Here is a 15,641-nt window from a genome sequence, read left to right as displayed (position 1 = left end):
GAACGACGCAAGCCTCATACTATGGAAGTAATATAATGCTTCCTCCAGTTTCTCTGATCTGAAGATGTTTTTCCTTCTTATGCAGGCATTTCAGCAGTTCCCCGGTATCAATACAATTATGTACTACAGCACAACTATAGTCCAGATGGCTGGCTTCTCTTCCAACCAGCTAGCACTTCTCTTATCCCTGATCGTCGCTGCCATGAATGCTGCGGGGACCATCGTTGGAATTTACTTAATTGACCATGTTGGTCCGAAAAAACTGGCCCTCGCGAGTTTATCCGGTGTATTAGCATCCTTGGCAATGCTTTCTGGTGCATTCTTTGCAGAATCTTCTGATTCCGCAAACGGGGTATATGGGTGGCTTGTGGTCATCGGTTTGGCCCTCTACATCGCTTGCTTCTCACCCGGGATGGGACCCGTACCATGGACAGTAAACTCGGAGATATACCCCGAGGCATATCGTGGAATATGTGGTGGCATGCCGGCCACCGTCAATTGGATTTCGAACTTGATTGTGGCGCAGACATTTCTCAGCATTACTGACGCTCTGGGGACAGGTGCGACGTTCTTGATTCTTGCGTGTGTAGCTGTGTTGGCCATCGTGTTTGTGGCCATCTTCGTACCAGAGACGAAGGGGTTGACTTTTGAAGAGGTGGAGAAGATATGGAAAGAGAGAGCTCGGGGAAGTAGCAAAGGCAAAGAGAGTGCAGAAGGCCTCCTTGAAGATGAAGCCTGAGTGGTATAAGCCCTTGTTTATCCATTAGATATAGTAGGTACAGCATTAGAACGAGCATCCGGCGAACCCGCCCCTATGCCTGGAGTTTCATTTCAGGTTAAGGAGTCCGTTGGCTGTGGACAGGTTGCAACTTAAGGAAATAAATGTGTATTTCGGGTTTTGCATTGCCCTAAAATACCAACTGCGAGTTTCTTTATTCTATCTGTCGGTTTAAATCATGTTGTCTGGTTGGTCAGTCAAGTGGAGAGCACAGATTTAGATTCATCCCTCCCTGTGACTCAATAGGAATACACGCTAATGATGAGGGCAAGAGGATGAGCCAATAGGTGGATAAGTCCAGAGTGAGAAATCCTTTTCTTCGTCAACACCTATATTGCTTGACAGGGATCTTCTTCTTTACATTGTACATCCAAATGATATAACATCTAGACTTATATATATATATATTATGTACATTCGCTTGTAAAAAATAAAAAATAGGCAGGTGTTTACCAAAGCTCAACAATCAAAAGTTGATTAAAGTAGCCCTGAATTCTTAGAATGGACTCGGGCAGTGCTCGATTTCTATAGCCCTCATTTATGGACTATGGGCAAGTATGACTTGTTTATAGGTCTTTTTCGAGCTTGGTTTGCCCCCAACAACTGCAAAATAACCAATATCACAGTTGCAGTATTAGCATTGTTATAGCTAGACGGCCTTGTTCATGCATCCCTTTTTTTTGGCTAATTTTGAATATAGTACGGTGGTTTTTTTGTCTTTTTTTCCTTCATCAAATTTTCACTGGTGGGCCCCCGGCCAGTAATCCATCGAAGGAAAAAAAGAAAAAAAAAAGTAAAACTTCAGAAAATTCAAAAAAACTTGCAAAAATCGTCCATATTAGCGTTGGTCATACCGCATAAGATGGTTGGTGCTGACCGGACTACCACGTTAACGATTTCCGGCCAAAATTGGCTAGAAGGACTACATTGGTAAATTGTCAAAAAGAAATAAGACTAAATTGACAAAATTAAAACGTTTAAGATTATGTTAGTCGTCGTACAATAAATTCTGGAATTTTTGGACAATTTTTCCACCAAATAAGGAGGTATGAGACTCCTCTGGTGGACTGATCAAATTGCCTTTCCTAAGACTCGCAAGCATGACCCCACTTCCTGAGGCGCAATATGGTGATGAGATGTGTGCTCGGATAAAAACTTTCCAAGGGTAAACTGTGAAACGTATCTTGTTTTTATTTCACTCTAAATCAAGACAAGTCTACATATGAGAATGTCTGCAAGATGATGCGCGGAATACAGGAAACTGAAATATTGTTCTGCTATGCTTAGAACATACCAAGTACTATGACACACACACACATATATCACGAGTGACACAAATTTCTTTGCTGGACAGTGTTTAGAACAGCGAACATGTTTTCTGATCAAGGCTCTGTCACTGGCGGTTTATAGCCTGCAACCAACGTTTGAAATTGTAATAGTGCCGGTCAACAAGTCAAAGGAGGAAAAGAAAAGGGCGAAGCAAATAGAAAAGAAAATGGTGAAAAGTCAAAGAAGTAGAAAGTTGATGTCTTCAGCTTATAAAAGGGACAGAGAACACTCAAAGAAACAGGGAAAAGAGAAGGGCTCAGAGAAAGAAAAGAAACAGAGAGAGGGAAAGAAAGAAGAAGGAAGAAAGAAGGGGTACTTGCCACGTACGCCTCACCTAGCCGATTCAACTTTGATTCGCAACACCCGGTAAGTGCTCACGCCCCTTGTTCGTCCAATCTAAGTATTTTTCGGGAATTATGGCATAATTTCGGAGTTTGCTGAAATTCAAGCCGCAAAGTCCGATTTTTGAGTCGTTGAACTACAAATATATATAGAATTGGTAGTTTAGGGTGTCATGGAGCTGTGAGATTTTACGAAACTCAATTTGGACTTACCATTTGCCCGAAACGAATTTTTGAAGTTAAGCGCGCGTGGTGAACAGTGCGCGACCAGCTGCTTTTAGGCCGGTTTTCATCGGTTTTCGGTTCGATTTTGGGACGGCCAAGTTGTGGTTGTTCTAGTGCTTTGGAAGATCTTCCTTTTAACTGTAAGCTCGCTTGGAACGGGTTTCGGCGGAGAAAGTTATGGTGCGATCAAGTTTCGCACTTAAGCTCCGCATTGCGGACGGCTTTGAAAAATCGCTTTGGACGAGCGATGTGTGGGCCCGCGGGAGTCGTTTTGTTAGCAATTAAATGTAACTTAGTCGAGTCGTTAGTTAAAATAATGTTTTACTTGGTTTTGACGTTGATTCTCGTTCAATTGATAGGATTACAAGATCATTGTGCGTTTAGCCACGTTGTTTGTTTTGAGGCATTCCCAGGTGAGTGGTACTATTTCTTCCATGAATTTACAAACTCATGTCTTGAAAATGGTAGAGTTTTAATAAAGTATGAGTTATTAAGAGCATGTTTCTTGTATAAATTGGATCGAACTTTTACTACATTTCTAGTCGATTGAAAAGGGATTGAGAATGTTTTATAAAGTGATCTAAAATGACCAATTGTGAATGCTTTGGTTAAATGTTTAGTGAAAGAAATTTCCAAAAGTAGTTCGTATTGATTACGAAATATTTTATGAAGTGCATTTTAATTGATAAATAGAATTGTGAAAAGTTATGTGATTCGGATCGTAAAATCGATTTATGAAATGGCTTTCTGGTGTTGATTATGGATCGTTAGAGAAAGTTATTGGTCGATATTGCTCACATCACTGTGATGAGAACCCATTGAGGGGGGGAGTATGCATACTGTCAAAATGTCCTTCTGGACCAAACCGCCAGCTGATATAGATGGTAGACCTAGCCATAGGGGGTAAACTTGGTCGCCTTTGTCATGGAATTAAACGTGACCATAGTTCGATGATTAGCATAAAATTAGTCGATAGAATGGACCATCGACGTGTGATTGATGAGATTAATTAATGGAATAGACCATTGATGATTGTTTTTTATTGTTGAGTAAGTTTTGATGATTGATCTTGTACGTATAGAGTTTTGTTGGAAAGTTATCATACATTTTCGATATTTTATATTGAATTTGAGATGATGAGATTGATATCATTTTATAACGATGCATAATGATTGTTCGATCCTCTTAGAAAAAATGTATTACTCACTAGGTCGTGATAGCTCATTCCTTTCATCTTTTGTGTTTTTCAGGTTCCTCGGTTAGTGGCCGATAGTTCGAGAGCGCTAATGATGGGGACTTTTGGGAGTTGATTTTTTTTTGTAGGGTTTGAGGCTACGTCCTTTGAGAAGAAGGACGGCCGTGTCACTACCCCTATTCCTGTAGGATTTGGGGTGTGACAGAAATAAAGGGAAAAGAAGAAATAAGTCTGACTTGCCTTTGGGAATATAGAGAGTTCAAAGATAGAACTAAGAAGAATTGAAATTAATTCTCTGTTAAGTAGATGTTGTGTGACTGTCCTTTTTTTTTTTACCTTTTTTTTAATTGAGAATGGGAGATTATTCTTTTATAGCTCATTACCATGTACTCCAGAAAAATATTAATCACGAGATACACATTGGTTTATTTTGTAATTAATTTGAATAGTACAGTGAAATTATTGACATAATGATGAAATTACCACGATTTTCCCCCCACATAATTTACTGTAGAAAACCTTATTGACCGAGTCGTGACCATGCTACTATATGCAAATAAGTACGTAAGTAGTGTCGGTACAGAGCATCGAGATTTTATTACTACTTCTCACTATGTATAAGAAATTAGGCATATGCACGTACTACGATTGTAAATATGAAATTTCATGGAGTATCAGTAATCATTTGACGCACAAGTCAAATCCGACATGTTGCATGATTATGTGACTAGGGAATATATGATATATGATGAATTAAGGTTGAAGTGCTTTCGTAATACAATGTATAATGAATGATTCACACATGTATAAATCGTACTAGAGGCAGATAACGTCATGGAAATGTTTGAGATATGGAGTAAAAAGAGGACTCACTCGATATTCCGTCTCGAAAAGGTTTGCTTCCCCACACAGCTATAGGCAAGATGATATTCAATGAAAATCGTTAGGAAAGATCAGATACTAGGTGATAGAGAGGACCGAGATATAAGTAAAAAGAGTACTCACGCCCACTCGTAGAAAATTGCGGAACTGCAAGCAAGAGGAAATTCAATGAAAATCGATATGAAAGATTAGACGCTACCCAAAATTATTAAACGATTATTGTAGCAAAATATCAGAGCAACGTTAAGAAAAACACCACGAAGTGTAAAACTTTCTGCATGTTCTCGGGTCATGCCATGTGAACTACAGTTTCATGGAATCTTGATCCCCAATCCATGTCCCCCTCCCTTATTGAAAGCTCAAAGCACCCAAAAAAAAAAAAAAAATCACTTACCTCCTATCCTCGCAAAGGGGGCCGAGGCCCCAGGAAGGAACAGGGAGATTATAACCAAGAGCAAGCAGAAAATTGTTTTAAGAGAAGATGATGATGATGATGATGTTGATGAAGGGAAGTGCATTTTTGCTGTCATCTGTGTGTGTCTGGGTGGGTTGGTGCGTGGGTATATATAATCTCTGACGTAAACACAGGGTAAGAAAAAAATTCAAGAAGTCTAATCAAGGAAGGGACTTGCCACATGCCTTTTCGATTCTTATGCAGTCTCTTTGTGTGTATCATATCATCCACATGAAGAGAGCGTGCAATGGGGTGGGTTGAAAACAGCCGTGGAGGTATATGCCTCGGTAAGCCTCAGCTCATAACAGCGCGATTGTCCAAAACCGCACTCACACTATGAATAGTAATCTAAAATGGTTCTCATTTAAGTCGTCTATTATGTGGTTTTGATACTATTTTTTATTCCGGTCCTAGACTTTTTTATCAGACTCGAAACTTTGTAAATAAGGATAAAACTTTCTAAGTTTTGAAGGCTAGTGATTATGGTCGCAGAATCCATCATGGCAAAGCCTGGATTAGAGAGAGAGTTAAAAAAACAGTTTAATCAATTTGCATATGTTACAAAGATCTTGAATGAACGAAGCAAGCTCAACTCGCTGATTAGCAAAGAGTGAGCATAACTTTTGAGTGAATGATAAATTGTAGCAATATGTGAAGAGAGCTGACCAAGCTGACTTGAGAGCAAGGTTACGTGGCAGCCAATCGTTTCGTTATGTTCATGTCAACGTTACAAAATATGGCAGATATTATGAAGGGAAATCAGATCAAGTTCTTGCAAGGTCTCAAAGTTGAGGAAGACGAAGATATCAAAAAGAAAAATGCAAGAGGTTAAAGAAACAACTCTTGAAGAAGATTGTCATTAGAAAAAACTAGCAAGATTGTGAATTGTCATCGGATAAGTTGAAGCACATTTATCCATCCTCTCCATTGTCTTGCTTGTCTAGCATGTTTTAGTAGCATGAAAGTCTTCATCTTTACATTGAAAAAAGAAGGGAGAGAAAAGCTAAATGGAGTGACTAGTTGAGGTAACTTAGACTTGTACATAGAAGCAATAAGACCTAAATGTAAATGATGTTCTCGCCATTGTGAGTACTGAACTGTCGAAGTTGCTGACAGAGGAGCTGGCAATCATTGCAAGTCTTTCACCTTTGAATGTTCTACGTTGAGTAAAGGAAGGGTAAGAAAAAACTGGAGAAGTCTACTCAAGGAAGAAGACTTTGTTTTCCATCTTTGGATTTTCTGCATTGAGTAAACGAAGGGTAAGAAAATACTTGAGCAGTCTAGGAAGGGGCCTTGTTAGTTTCAAAGTCTTTTCATGTGCATCGTATCATCCACGCGAAGAGAGCGTGCAATGCGGAGGGTTGAAAACAGCCGTTGAGTACCTGACCTCGATAAGCCTCAGTTCATGACCGTGCGATTGTCCAAAATCGCACTCACACTACATGAATAGTAGTCTAAAATGGTCCTCATTTAAGCCGTCAATCATGTCATTTGATACTATTTTTTATTCATTTTATTTCGGTCCTCGACTTTTTATCGGACTCGAAATTTCTGCTTGCAGAAGCAAGAGATCAAACAATAAAATAAACAGAACAAGAAAATAAATTGGACATCATATTTACGTGGTTTGGTCGTAGTGAACTGTGTCCACGGAGAGGGTAGCAAAAATTCCATTATAGATAAAGCAAAACAACAAAGATTACAACTATACTCAAATCACTCAAACACTCTCAGTATTTTCTAGCCCTCAATTACACCAAATAATTCACACGGCGTTTAGCCCTACAATTCCTCATGAAGTAATCTTTCAATCTTACGAAGGTTTTACACAAATCTTATCACAAAATTTAATTGTCTTCAACATAAAAATCTCTTAGGGGGTAATAATTCACCAAGAAGACTCTTTGATACTCTTCACAAAAAGCATCCCTTTTTATATATTAGCAAGAATTGGATCTAACCTCCTTTTAGGAAATCTTCTCCAACTAGGAAACCTATTCAAAATAGGAAACCTACTTGAATTAAGAAACTTTCTTTTTCGGCCTCAAACTCGAGACATATTTTAACAATCTCCACCTTGGCTCAACGTTTAAACCAAGTCACAATCGCTTCGTGGAAATATGAACTTCACTGCTACTCTCCACATGTGTTTAGCCACCACAGACGTCTCCCAAGTCCAAGTCTCACTTGAACTTCGCCATAATCATGGACCTCATCAAAACATAAGCTATACTTGCACTGTTAATTACTCCACAAAGATTTTTCGACACAACCTCCTCTACCACAGATAAAGCAAAACCATCGCTGCATCCATATCTGCAAGGAGATCGAATACATACCTTGTCAATATCAACAGTTATAGCAACCGTTGGCTCCATAGGTTCCACCTCACTACAAACACCATATGTGTCGATTACTCCGCTAATACCTTCTACCTCAGGAGTATCTGGTTGGAACTCCACCTCGAGCTGAACAACGTCCAGATTGGTAAGAACACTGCTATATATACTCCTAGCTAGAAGTACTAGAGACTCATCAAATATAACTTCTCAGCTGACAATACGTGAATTTAATTCCGGGCACCACGACCGATAACCTCGCTCACCTGCTGCATAACCTAGGAACATGCATTTTCTTGCCCTCCCATCGGTTTTACCATCACTCACTCGAACATAACACAAGCAACCAAATATTTCAATAATAGAATAATTAGCAATATTACCTGACTACACTTCTTTGGGAGTCTGACATCCAATTGCAGTTGATGGGGATCTAGTCACTAGGTAGCTCGCTGCACTAAGTGCATCCGTTAAAAATCTTCTAGCCATACCAGCACTAGAGAGCATTTTATGGGCTGTCTCTAGTAATGTTCTACTTATCAACTTTGCAACCTGTTGTGGTTCACTGGCACTAGTGTAGTGTCTCATTATGCCTTCCTTTATGCAAAATTTGTTTAACAGCTCCGAGCATAACTCCATACTACTGTTAGTCTGCACTTGCTTGATCGTTTTACCAGTCTCCTTTTCGATCAAAGCTTTTAATTGCCTGATCCTAACAACAGTATCAAACTTGTGCTTAAGCACAAACACCCAAGTATTCCTCGAGTAGTCATTTATAACTGTTATCATAAATCCGGCACTCTTCCTCAAAGGAAATCGCGATAATCTGCGAACATTCAAGTGAATAAACTCTACAAATTTCATAGTTTTTTTACAGTCTTACTAAAATGTACTTTCCGCGGTTTACTTAAGTTACAGCACTTGCAAACATTCAATTTATTAGCCACATAACCACACAACATATTTCTTTCACTTAGAACCTTAAAGCTTCAATCGTTAACGTGTCCCAAACGCATATGCTACAATTCAAACTCTCGAACAAATGCTTTAGACGTCTCCATGGCGAAATTCGTCACTGTCTCATCTTGAAGCTCATACATGCCATCGTGCTTGACTCCTTGCATTATCACCAAGGCACTCGAACAACCTTCAAAACTCCACCTTCTGAAGTATATCAATACCCAGCTAAATTCAAGGCACTCAAGGAAATCAAGTTCTCCTTCAACTTTGGAACGTGCCTGACTCCGGTCAATGTCCTCACAATACTATCATGCATTCTGATTCTGACATCACCAATACCTACAACGTCTCATTTAGTGTTGTTCCCCAACTGTACTTTACTACAATCCATGCATTGATAAATGGGTTAATACCACGAAGAATCCCAAACTAGTACACATGTGACAATTTTATTCCGAATTAATTTTTTGACTACAAAAAACTCCAAACTGGTAAACCTATGACAAATTTACCCCAAATTAATTTTTTTACCACCGAAAATCCCAAACTGGTACATCTATGATAAATTTACCCCGAACTAATTGTTTAACAACCAAAAATCCCAAATCGGTACACTTGTGATGAATTTACCCTCCATTAAATTAGATTAATATCACGAAAAACTACCAATTCGTAAACTTGTGACAAATAGAGGGGTAAAACCCCAAACTGATATACCCGTCAACTACCACATGTCATCAAACTTAGCAATTTCACAGTAAATTTTAACGGAAACTAACATAGCATAAATTTGTCATAGGTGTACTAGTTCGGGTTTTTTGGTGGTCAAAAAATTAATTTGGGGTAAAATTGTCACAGATTTACCAGTTTGAGGTTTTTCGTGGTAAAAAAATTGGGTTGGGGTAAAATTGTCACAGGTGTACCAGTTTGGGGTTTTTCGTGGTCAAAAAATTAGTTTGAGGTAAATTTGTCACAGGTGTACCGGTTTGAGATTTTTCGTGGTATTAACCCTTGATAAATAGTAAAGCAGTCATAATTATTGGTGTAGCATGAAATGAACAATCCATCTGTCAAACAACGAATCCTCAATGACAGAAAAAACATAATCAGCATTATCAAAATTATAATCAATTATAGCTATAACATCATCAGTAGACTCAACTCTAATTCTCTTAGCTCTGTCGTTTTTCAACTTAAAGCAATCCCTTCTAAGATGCCTCCTCTTGCCTCAATTCCAACAGACAGCACCATTAGTCCTAAACTGACTATGTTGTTCAAGTTTGTACTACTTCTGCTAACATGAGTAAGAGCTCTTCCTATACTTTCACCAACTAAAGCAACAGATACAGATTTACCAGACTCTTTTCTACGAATGTCCTCACTCAAAATCAATCTCGAACCTCATCAAACGTCAAACTTGTTGACCTAGAAGAACTACTAACAGTAGTAACAGTAGTATTCCAACTATCAGACAATGAGAATAATAGAAATGAAGCGCATTTCTTATCTTCAAAGTCAATCTCAACTGAACTCAATTGACTAACAATCACATTGAATTCATTGATATGATCTGCAACTGACGCACATTCGCTCATATTCAAGTTAAACAGGCGTCGCATCAAATAGATCTTGTTGATCGTAGAGGACTTCTCGTACATGTCTGAGAGGGCCTCCATCAACTCCACAGAATGTTAAACGCGACGTTACGAGCCAACATCAGCCGAATAAAACCAAACGCTTGTTTATCTTGCAATTCCCATTCAACTTGCTTCATCAACTCTAGTTTCTCCATAAATAGGGATAAGTGCAGATTCCTTTGATATAGATAATCCTCAATCTGCATCTTCCAGAAACCAAAATCTTTCCCATCAAATTTGTCGATTCTTACTTTTCTTTCTTCTATCGTCATCGATTCGATTTAACTTAGCCAAGCCTAGCTCTGATATTAATTGTTACGGAAGCAAACGATCGATCAATAAAATAGACCAAATAAGAAAATAAGTCAAATACTAGATTTACATGATTTGGTCAAAATGACCTACCTCCACGGGGAGAGCAGCAAAGAAATCCACTTTAGATCAAGCGAAATAACAGAGATTACAACTGCACTCGAGTCACTCAAACAATCTCAATGTTTTCCAACCCCCAATTACATCAAATAACTCACATAGTATATAGCCCCACATCCTGAAATAATCTATCAATTTCACAAAGGAATTACACAAATATTATCACAAGATTTAATTGGTTTTCTCAAGGTGTAATTCATCAAGAAACCTCTTTGATACTCTTCACAAAAAAACATCCCTTTCTTATATATAGCCAAGAATTAAATTCAAAATGGGAAACTTCTTTTTAGGAAACCTTCTCCAACTAGAAAACCTATTCGAAATAGGAAACCTACTTGAATTAAAAAACTTTCCTTTTCGAGGGACATATTTTAACAAATAAAAACAAAACTTTCTAAGTATTGAAGGCAAGTGATTATGGTCGTGGGATCCGTGGTGGCAAAGCCCGGATCAGAGAGAGCGAGAGAGCACATATTGTGTATTTCGGGTTTTGCATTGGCCCTAAAATGCCAACTGCGAGTTTCTTTGTCCTATCTGTCGGTATAAATCATATTGTCTGGTTAGTAAGTCCAGTGGAGAGCACATATAAGGTCATCCCTCCCGGTGACTCAATAGGAATACATGCCAATGATGAGGGCAAGAGGATGAGCTGATAGGTGGAAAAGTCTAGAATGAGAAATCCTTTCCTTATCGACACCTACATTGTATGACAGGGATCTTCTTTACACTGTACATCCAAATGATATAACATCTACACTAATGCATTTATATAAATTATGTACATTTGCTCATAGAAATTCCTCTCACCTCATATGTGTTATATAGCCAATATCACAATCGTACTATTAGTATTGTTTTAGCTTGGCACCTTGTTCATGCACCCCCTTTTTTGGTTGATTTTGAGTATTTGGTGGGTCTCTTAGAGTGTCAAACTATTCTTATTGCGCTAAGTAGCCCGCTTGTCGCAACTGAATAACAGAAAATTGTTGAACAAGTCTTAAATCTATAGTACGGCAGCCAATACAGTCTTAAACTTTTTTAATTTTATCAATTTAATTCTAAACATTTTGACGATTTGCCAATGTAGCCCTTCTGATCAATTTTGGCCATAAATCGTTGACATGTCGGTCCAATCAACGCTGCCATCTTACATGACACGACCGGCACCGACGTGGATGATTTTTGGAAAGATGCATTTTTTTCCTGCCGGTAATCCGATGAAGGAAAAAAAAAGAGTAAGAAAAGAAGAAGAAAAAAATAATGAATTTTTGCATAAATCGTCCACATCAACATCAGTCATGCCACGAAGGATAGCGACGCTTCACTTGATAGCCACACGCCAGCGATTTATGGCCAAAATTGGCCGAAAGGACTACATTGACAAATTATCAAAATGTTAGGACTAAATCGGCAAATGAAGAAATTTAAGATTGAATTGGTCGTCATACAATATGTTTAGGAGTTTCTGAATAATTATTGTGACATCCCGAAATTTCGGATAACTGATTAGTGACGTTATGTGAATTGAAATTGGTGATGATCAAGGTTTGATTATACAATTTTCGAGACATATAAGGAATTTCGGTGATATACGATTGGCATATATTTGATTTGAAAATTTTGGAGAATTCATTGGACAATTGAGGGGCCCTATTTCAACCATATGTAAATATATATATGGTGATTATTTAATGATGATTAGGGACAATGACCATTACTGTATGTCTTATGTGGACATTTTGTGCACTTGAATTAAACATTTTAAGACACAATTTGTGCCCTTATTACCCCGACGTATGGCCGGCAATTTAGTTCCCATCTTTACATGCAAAATTAGAGAAAATAAGGCCAAGTAATTATAAAGGGTTGCTTATGTCCACCAATAAAAGCTTGCAAGAGAAGGATTAATGATGAAGCTTGCATGACACTCCTTCTTGAGGTTAATAATGAAGCTTGTTGGACATACTTTATCTCTTCCTCTCTTCTTCATTTCGACAGAATCCCAAAACCCCTCACTCTCTCATTTTCTTTCTCTCATTTCTCTCACCCACGCAAGACACTCCATTTCTCTCCTCTTTCCTCTCGGCCAGACCATATCCGCTCATTTTCTTCACCATTTCACTCTCCCACATGCGTCATCTTCTTGCTTTCTTCTTGCTCGTGGAGTTCTAGCCATCAACGAGCTTGGATTCACCGTTTTGCTGCAAGGAAACTCTCGGCCTGACCCCAAGGAAACCCATGTCTTACATACGAACCAAGGCAAGGAGATGAGACTCATTTCTAAGCCTTCCAATCTTCCTACACCCTTGATTTTGCTAGAATTGAGTTGTAGATGCAATTTGGTGGCTTGTATGTGTGGTTCTTAATGTTTAGGGTTAATACCACGAAAAACCCTAAACTGGTACACTTGTGACACATTTACCCCAGACTATTTTTTTGACCATAAAAAACCCCAAACTGGTACACCTGTGACAATTTTACCCCAAACATACCACAAAAAACCCTAAACTGGTACACATGTGACAATTTTATCCCGAACAAATTTTTAATATTATTTTTTGAATTTTTTTTCTTTTTTCTTTTTTCTTTTCTTTTCTTTTCTTTTTTCCTTCACCTTCAATCTCTGGCCGGTCGCCGGTCCTGCGACCGGCCAGAGGCGGAAGCCGGCGAGGGCCGCCCTCGCCGGTATCGGGCGAGTGCCGCCCTCGCCGGTATCGGGCGAGTGCCGCCCTCGCCGGTGTCGGGCGAGTGCCGCCCTCGCCGGATACGGCGAGGGCCGCCCTCGCCGGTATCGGGCGTGGGCCGCCCTCGCCGGCGTCGGGCGACCCTCGCTGCGTCGGGCGAGGGCCGTCCTCGCTGCCCGGGGCAGGGCGGCCCTCGCCCGACGCGAGCGAGGGTCGCCCTCGCCAGATCCGGCGTCAGGCGAGGGCGGCCCTCGCCGGCTTCCGCTTCTGGCCGGTCGCTGGATCGGCGACCGGCCAGGGTTTAAAGATGAAAAAAAAAAGAAACGAAAAGAATAAAAAATAAATAAAAATTCGAAAAAAATAAAAAAATAATATTAAAATTTTAATTCAGGGTAAAATTGTCACATATGTACCGGTTTGGGGTTTTTTGTGGTAAGTTCAGGGTAAAATTGTCACAGGTGTACCAGTTTGGGGTTTTTGGTGGTCAAAAAAATAGTTCAGGGTAAAATTGTCATAGGTGTACCAGTTTGGGGTTTTTTATGGTAAAAAAAATAGTTTGGGGTAAATGTGTTACAAGTGTACCAGTTTAGGATTTTTCGTGGTATTAACCCTAATGTTTATTGTGCATGAATGGGTATGATCAGACCTGGAAATGAAGTGCATGTGTGTTTTTGAGTTCCAAATGGGTGTTGCCTGTCCATTCAAGTTGTTGGGTATGAGTTTGTTGAATCAAATTTGGTGGTTTTCCCATTCGAACTCAATTCTTGTTTTTGTACTGGAAAACCCAGATTCGAGTCACTACAAAAAAACATATTTTTTCCAACGAAATTTCCAACGAAAAATTGGGAAAAATTAGTTGGAAAACGAATTTCCAACGAATTTTCCAACGAAAAAAAATTCGTCGGTAATTCTTCGTCGCAAATTTTTCCAACGAAAAATTTCAATTTTCGTTGGAAATTTGCGACGAAATTTTTTTCGTTGGAAAATTCGTTGGAAAATTCGTGGCTAAATTCGTTGGAAACACTACAAAAAAATAACTTTTTTCCAACGAAAAATTTGGAAATCCAACGAAATTTTTTTTTGGTCGAAAAATCGTGGCAAAATTAATTTCGTCGTGACAAAAATCGTGCGGGCGAGGGCCAGCCTCGTCGCCGGCGAGCTCGTGGTCGCCCAGATCTAGGCGAGCTGGCGAGCTCGGCCCTCGCCATGGCCGGCGAGGGCCAACCATGGCCGGCGACCTCGAGCTCGCCGGCCATGGCGAGCTCGGCCCTCGCCATGACCGGCGAGGGCCAGCCTCGTCGCCGGCGAGCTCGAGGTCGCCCAGAACTCGCCCAGATCTGGGCGAGCTCGAGCTTGCCCGCCATGGCGAGGGCCTGGTTCACGGCGGTCGCGCTCGGCCTCGCCGCCGCGAACGCGACGGACACCGCCCCCTTCATCGGCCGGATGCTCGGCGGCGGCGGGGGGAGCTTGGGCCCGGCGGTGGAGCAGTGCCTCAGCGAGTGCGCCGACCAGTACGCGGACGCGGTGGAGCAAGTGGAGGCGTCGATCGCGGAGAGAGAGAGAGAGAGAGAGAGAGAGAGAGAGAGAGAGAGAGAGAGAGAGAGAGAGAGAGAGAGAGAGAGAATGTGGAAATTGAGAATCGTTGCGGGAATAATGAGCGCGAAAATGTTGAATAAGGAAGGAGTAGGGTTTTTGTTGCAAAATTCGTGGGAAATTTCCCACGAATTTTGCAACGAAAATTGTACGCACTAAAATAATTGCCTGGAAAATTGAAATTCGTGGGAAAATTCGTTGGAAATTTCCAACGAATTTTCCCACGAATTTAAAAAATGCCGAACAATACCGGGTTTTTTTTAATTCGTCGCAAAATTCGTTGGAAATTTCCAACGAAAAATTTTTCGTCGCAAAATTCGTTGGAAATTTCCAACAAAAAATTTTTCGTCACTAATTTCCAACGAATTTTGCGACGAAAAATTTTTCGTCGTTAATTTCCGACGAATTTTACTTTTCGTTGGAAAATTTGTTGCAAATTTGTGACGAAAATTTTTTTGTCGCAAATTTTCGTGGCAAAAATCCAGTTTTTTTGTAGTGAGTCCTCTGTACCACTTCATTTGGTAAATTTTTTGGAGAATTTTTTGGACTGAATTTCAAGAAATTTCCTTCTTCAAAGTTGTTTTAAATATCTTGAAGTTTAACATATTTTAATTTCATAATTTTTGGACTTGATATGAGTAGTATGAAAGCCTAGTTTTCGGACCGTGTAAAACTGTCTAGAATGGGTATTTCCATTATGTTTACGCTTTCTCGATTTTCTACAAATTTTTCTGGGCCGAGTTTGAATAGACTTCCTTCTCAAAAGTTTTTGAGGACTTCTTCCTCTGCAAC

General features: G+C 39.8%; 1 protein-coding gene across 1 annotated transcript; it reads left to right on the top strand.

Annotated features, from left to right (window-relative positions):
• The first annotated feature begins 64 nt into the window (after nt 1-64).
• On the top strand, nt 65-903 carry LOC115681228 (inositol transporter 1-like). The gene has a single exon (XM_030605099.2). The coding sequence runs from the start codon at nt 65-67 to the stop codon at nt 737-739; it is 675 nt and encodes a 224-aa protein (XP_030460959.1). The 3' UTR covers nt 740-903.
• Nucleotides 904-15,641: the final 14,738 nt, after the last annotated feature.

Source organism: Syzygium oleosum, unplaced genomic scaffold (genome assembly GCF_021117445.2).
Source record: "Syzygium oleosum isolate NSW1041296 unplaced genomic scaffold, Sole_v2.1 Sole_v2.01, whole genome shotgun sequence".
Taxonomy (NCBI): domain Eukaryota; kingdom Viridiplantae; phylum Streptophyta; class Magnoliopsida; order Myrtales; family Myrtaceae; genus Syzygium; species Syzygium oleosum.
The sequence above is the reverse complement of the archived record's forward strand: the minus strand, read 5'-3'. Positions and strand labels throughout refer to the sequence as shown.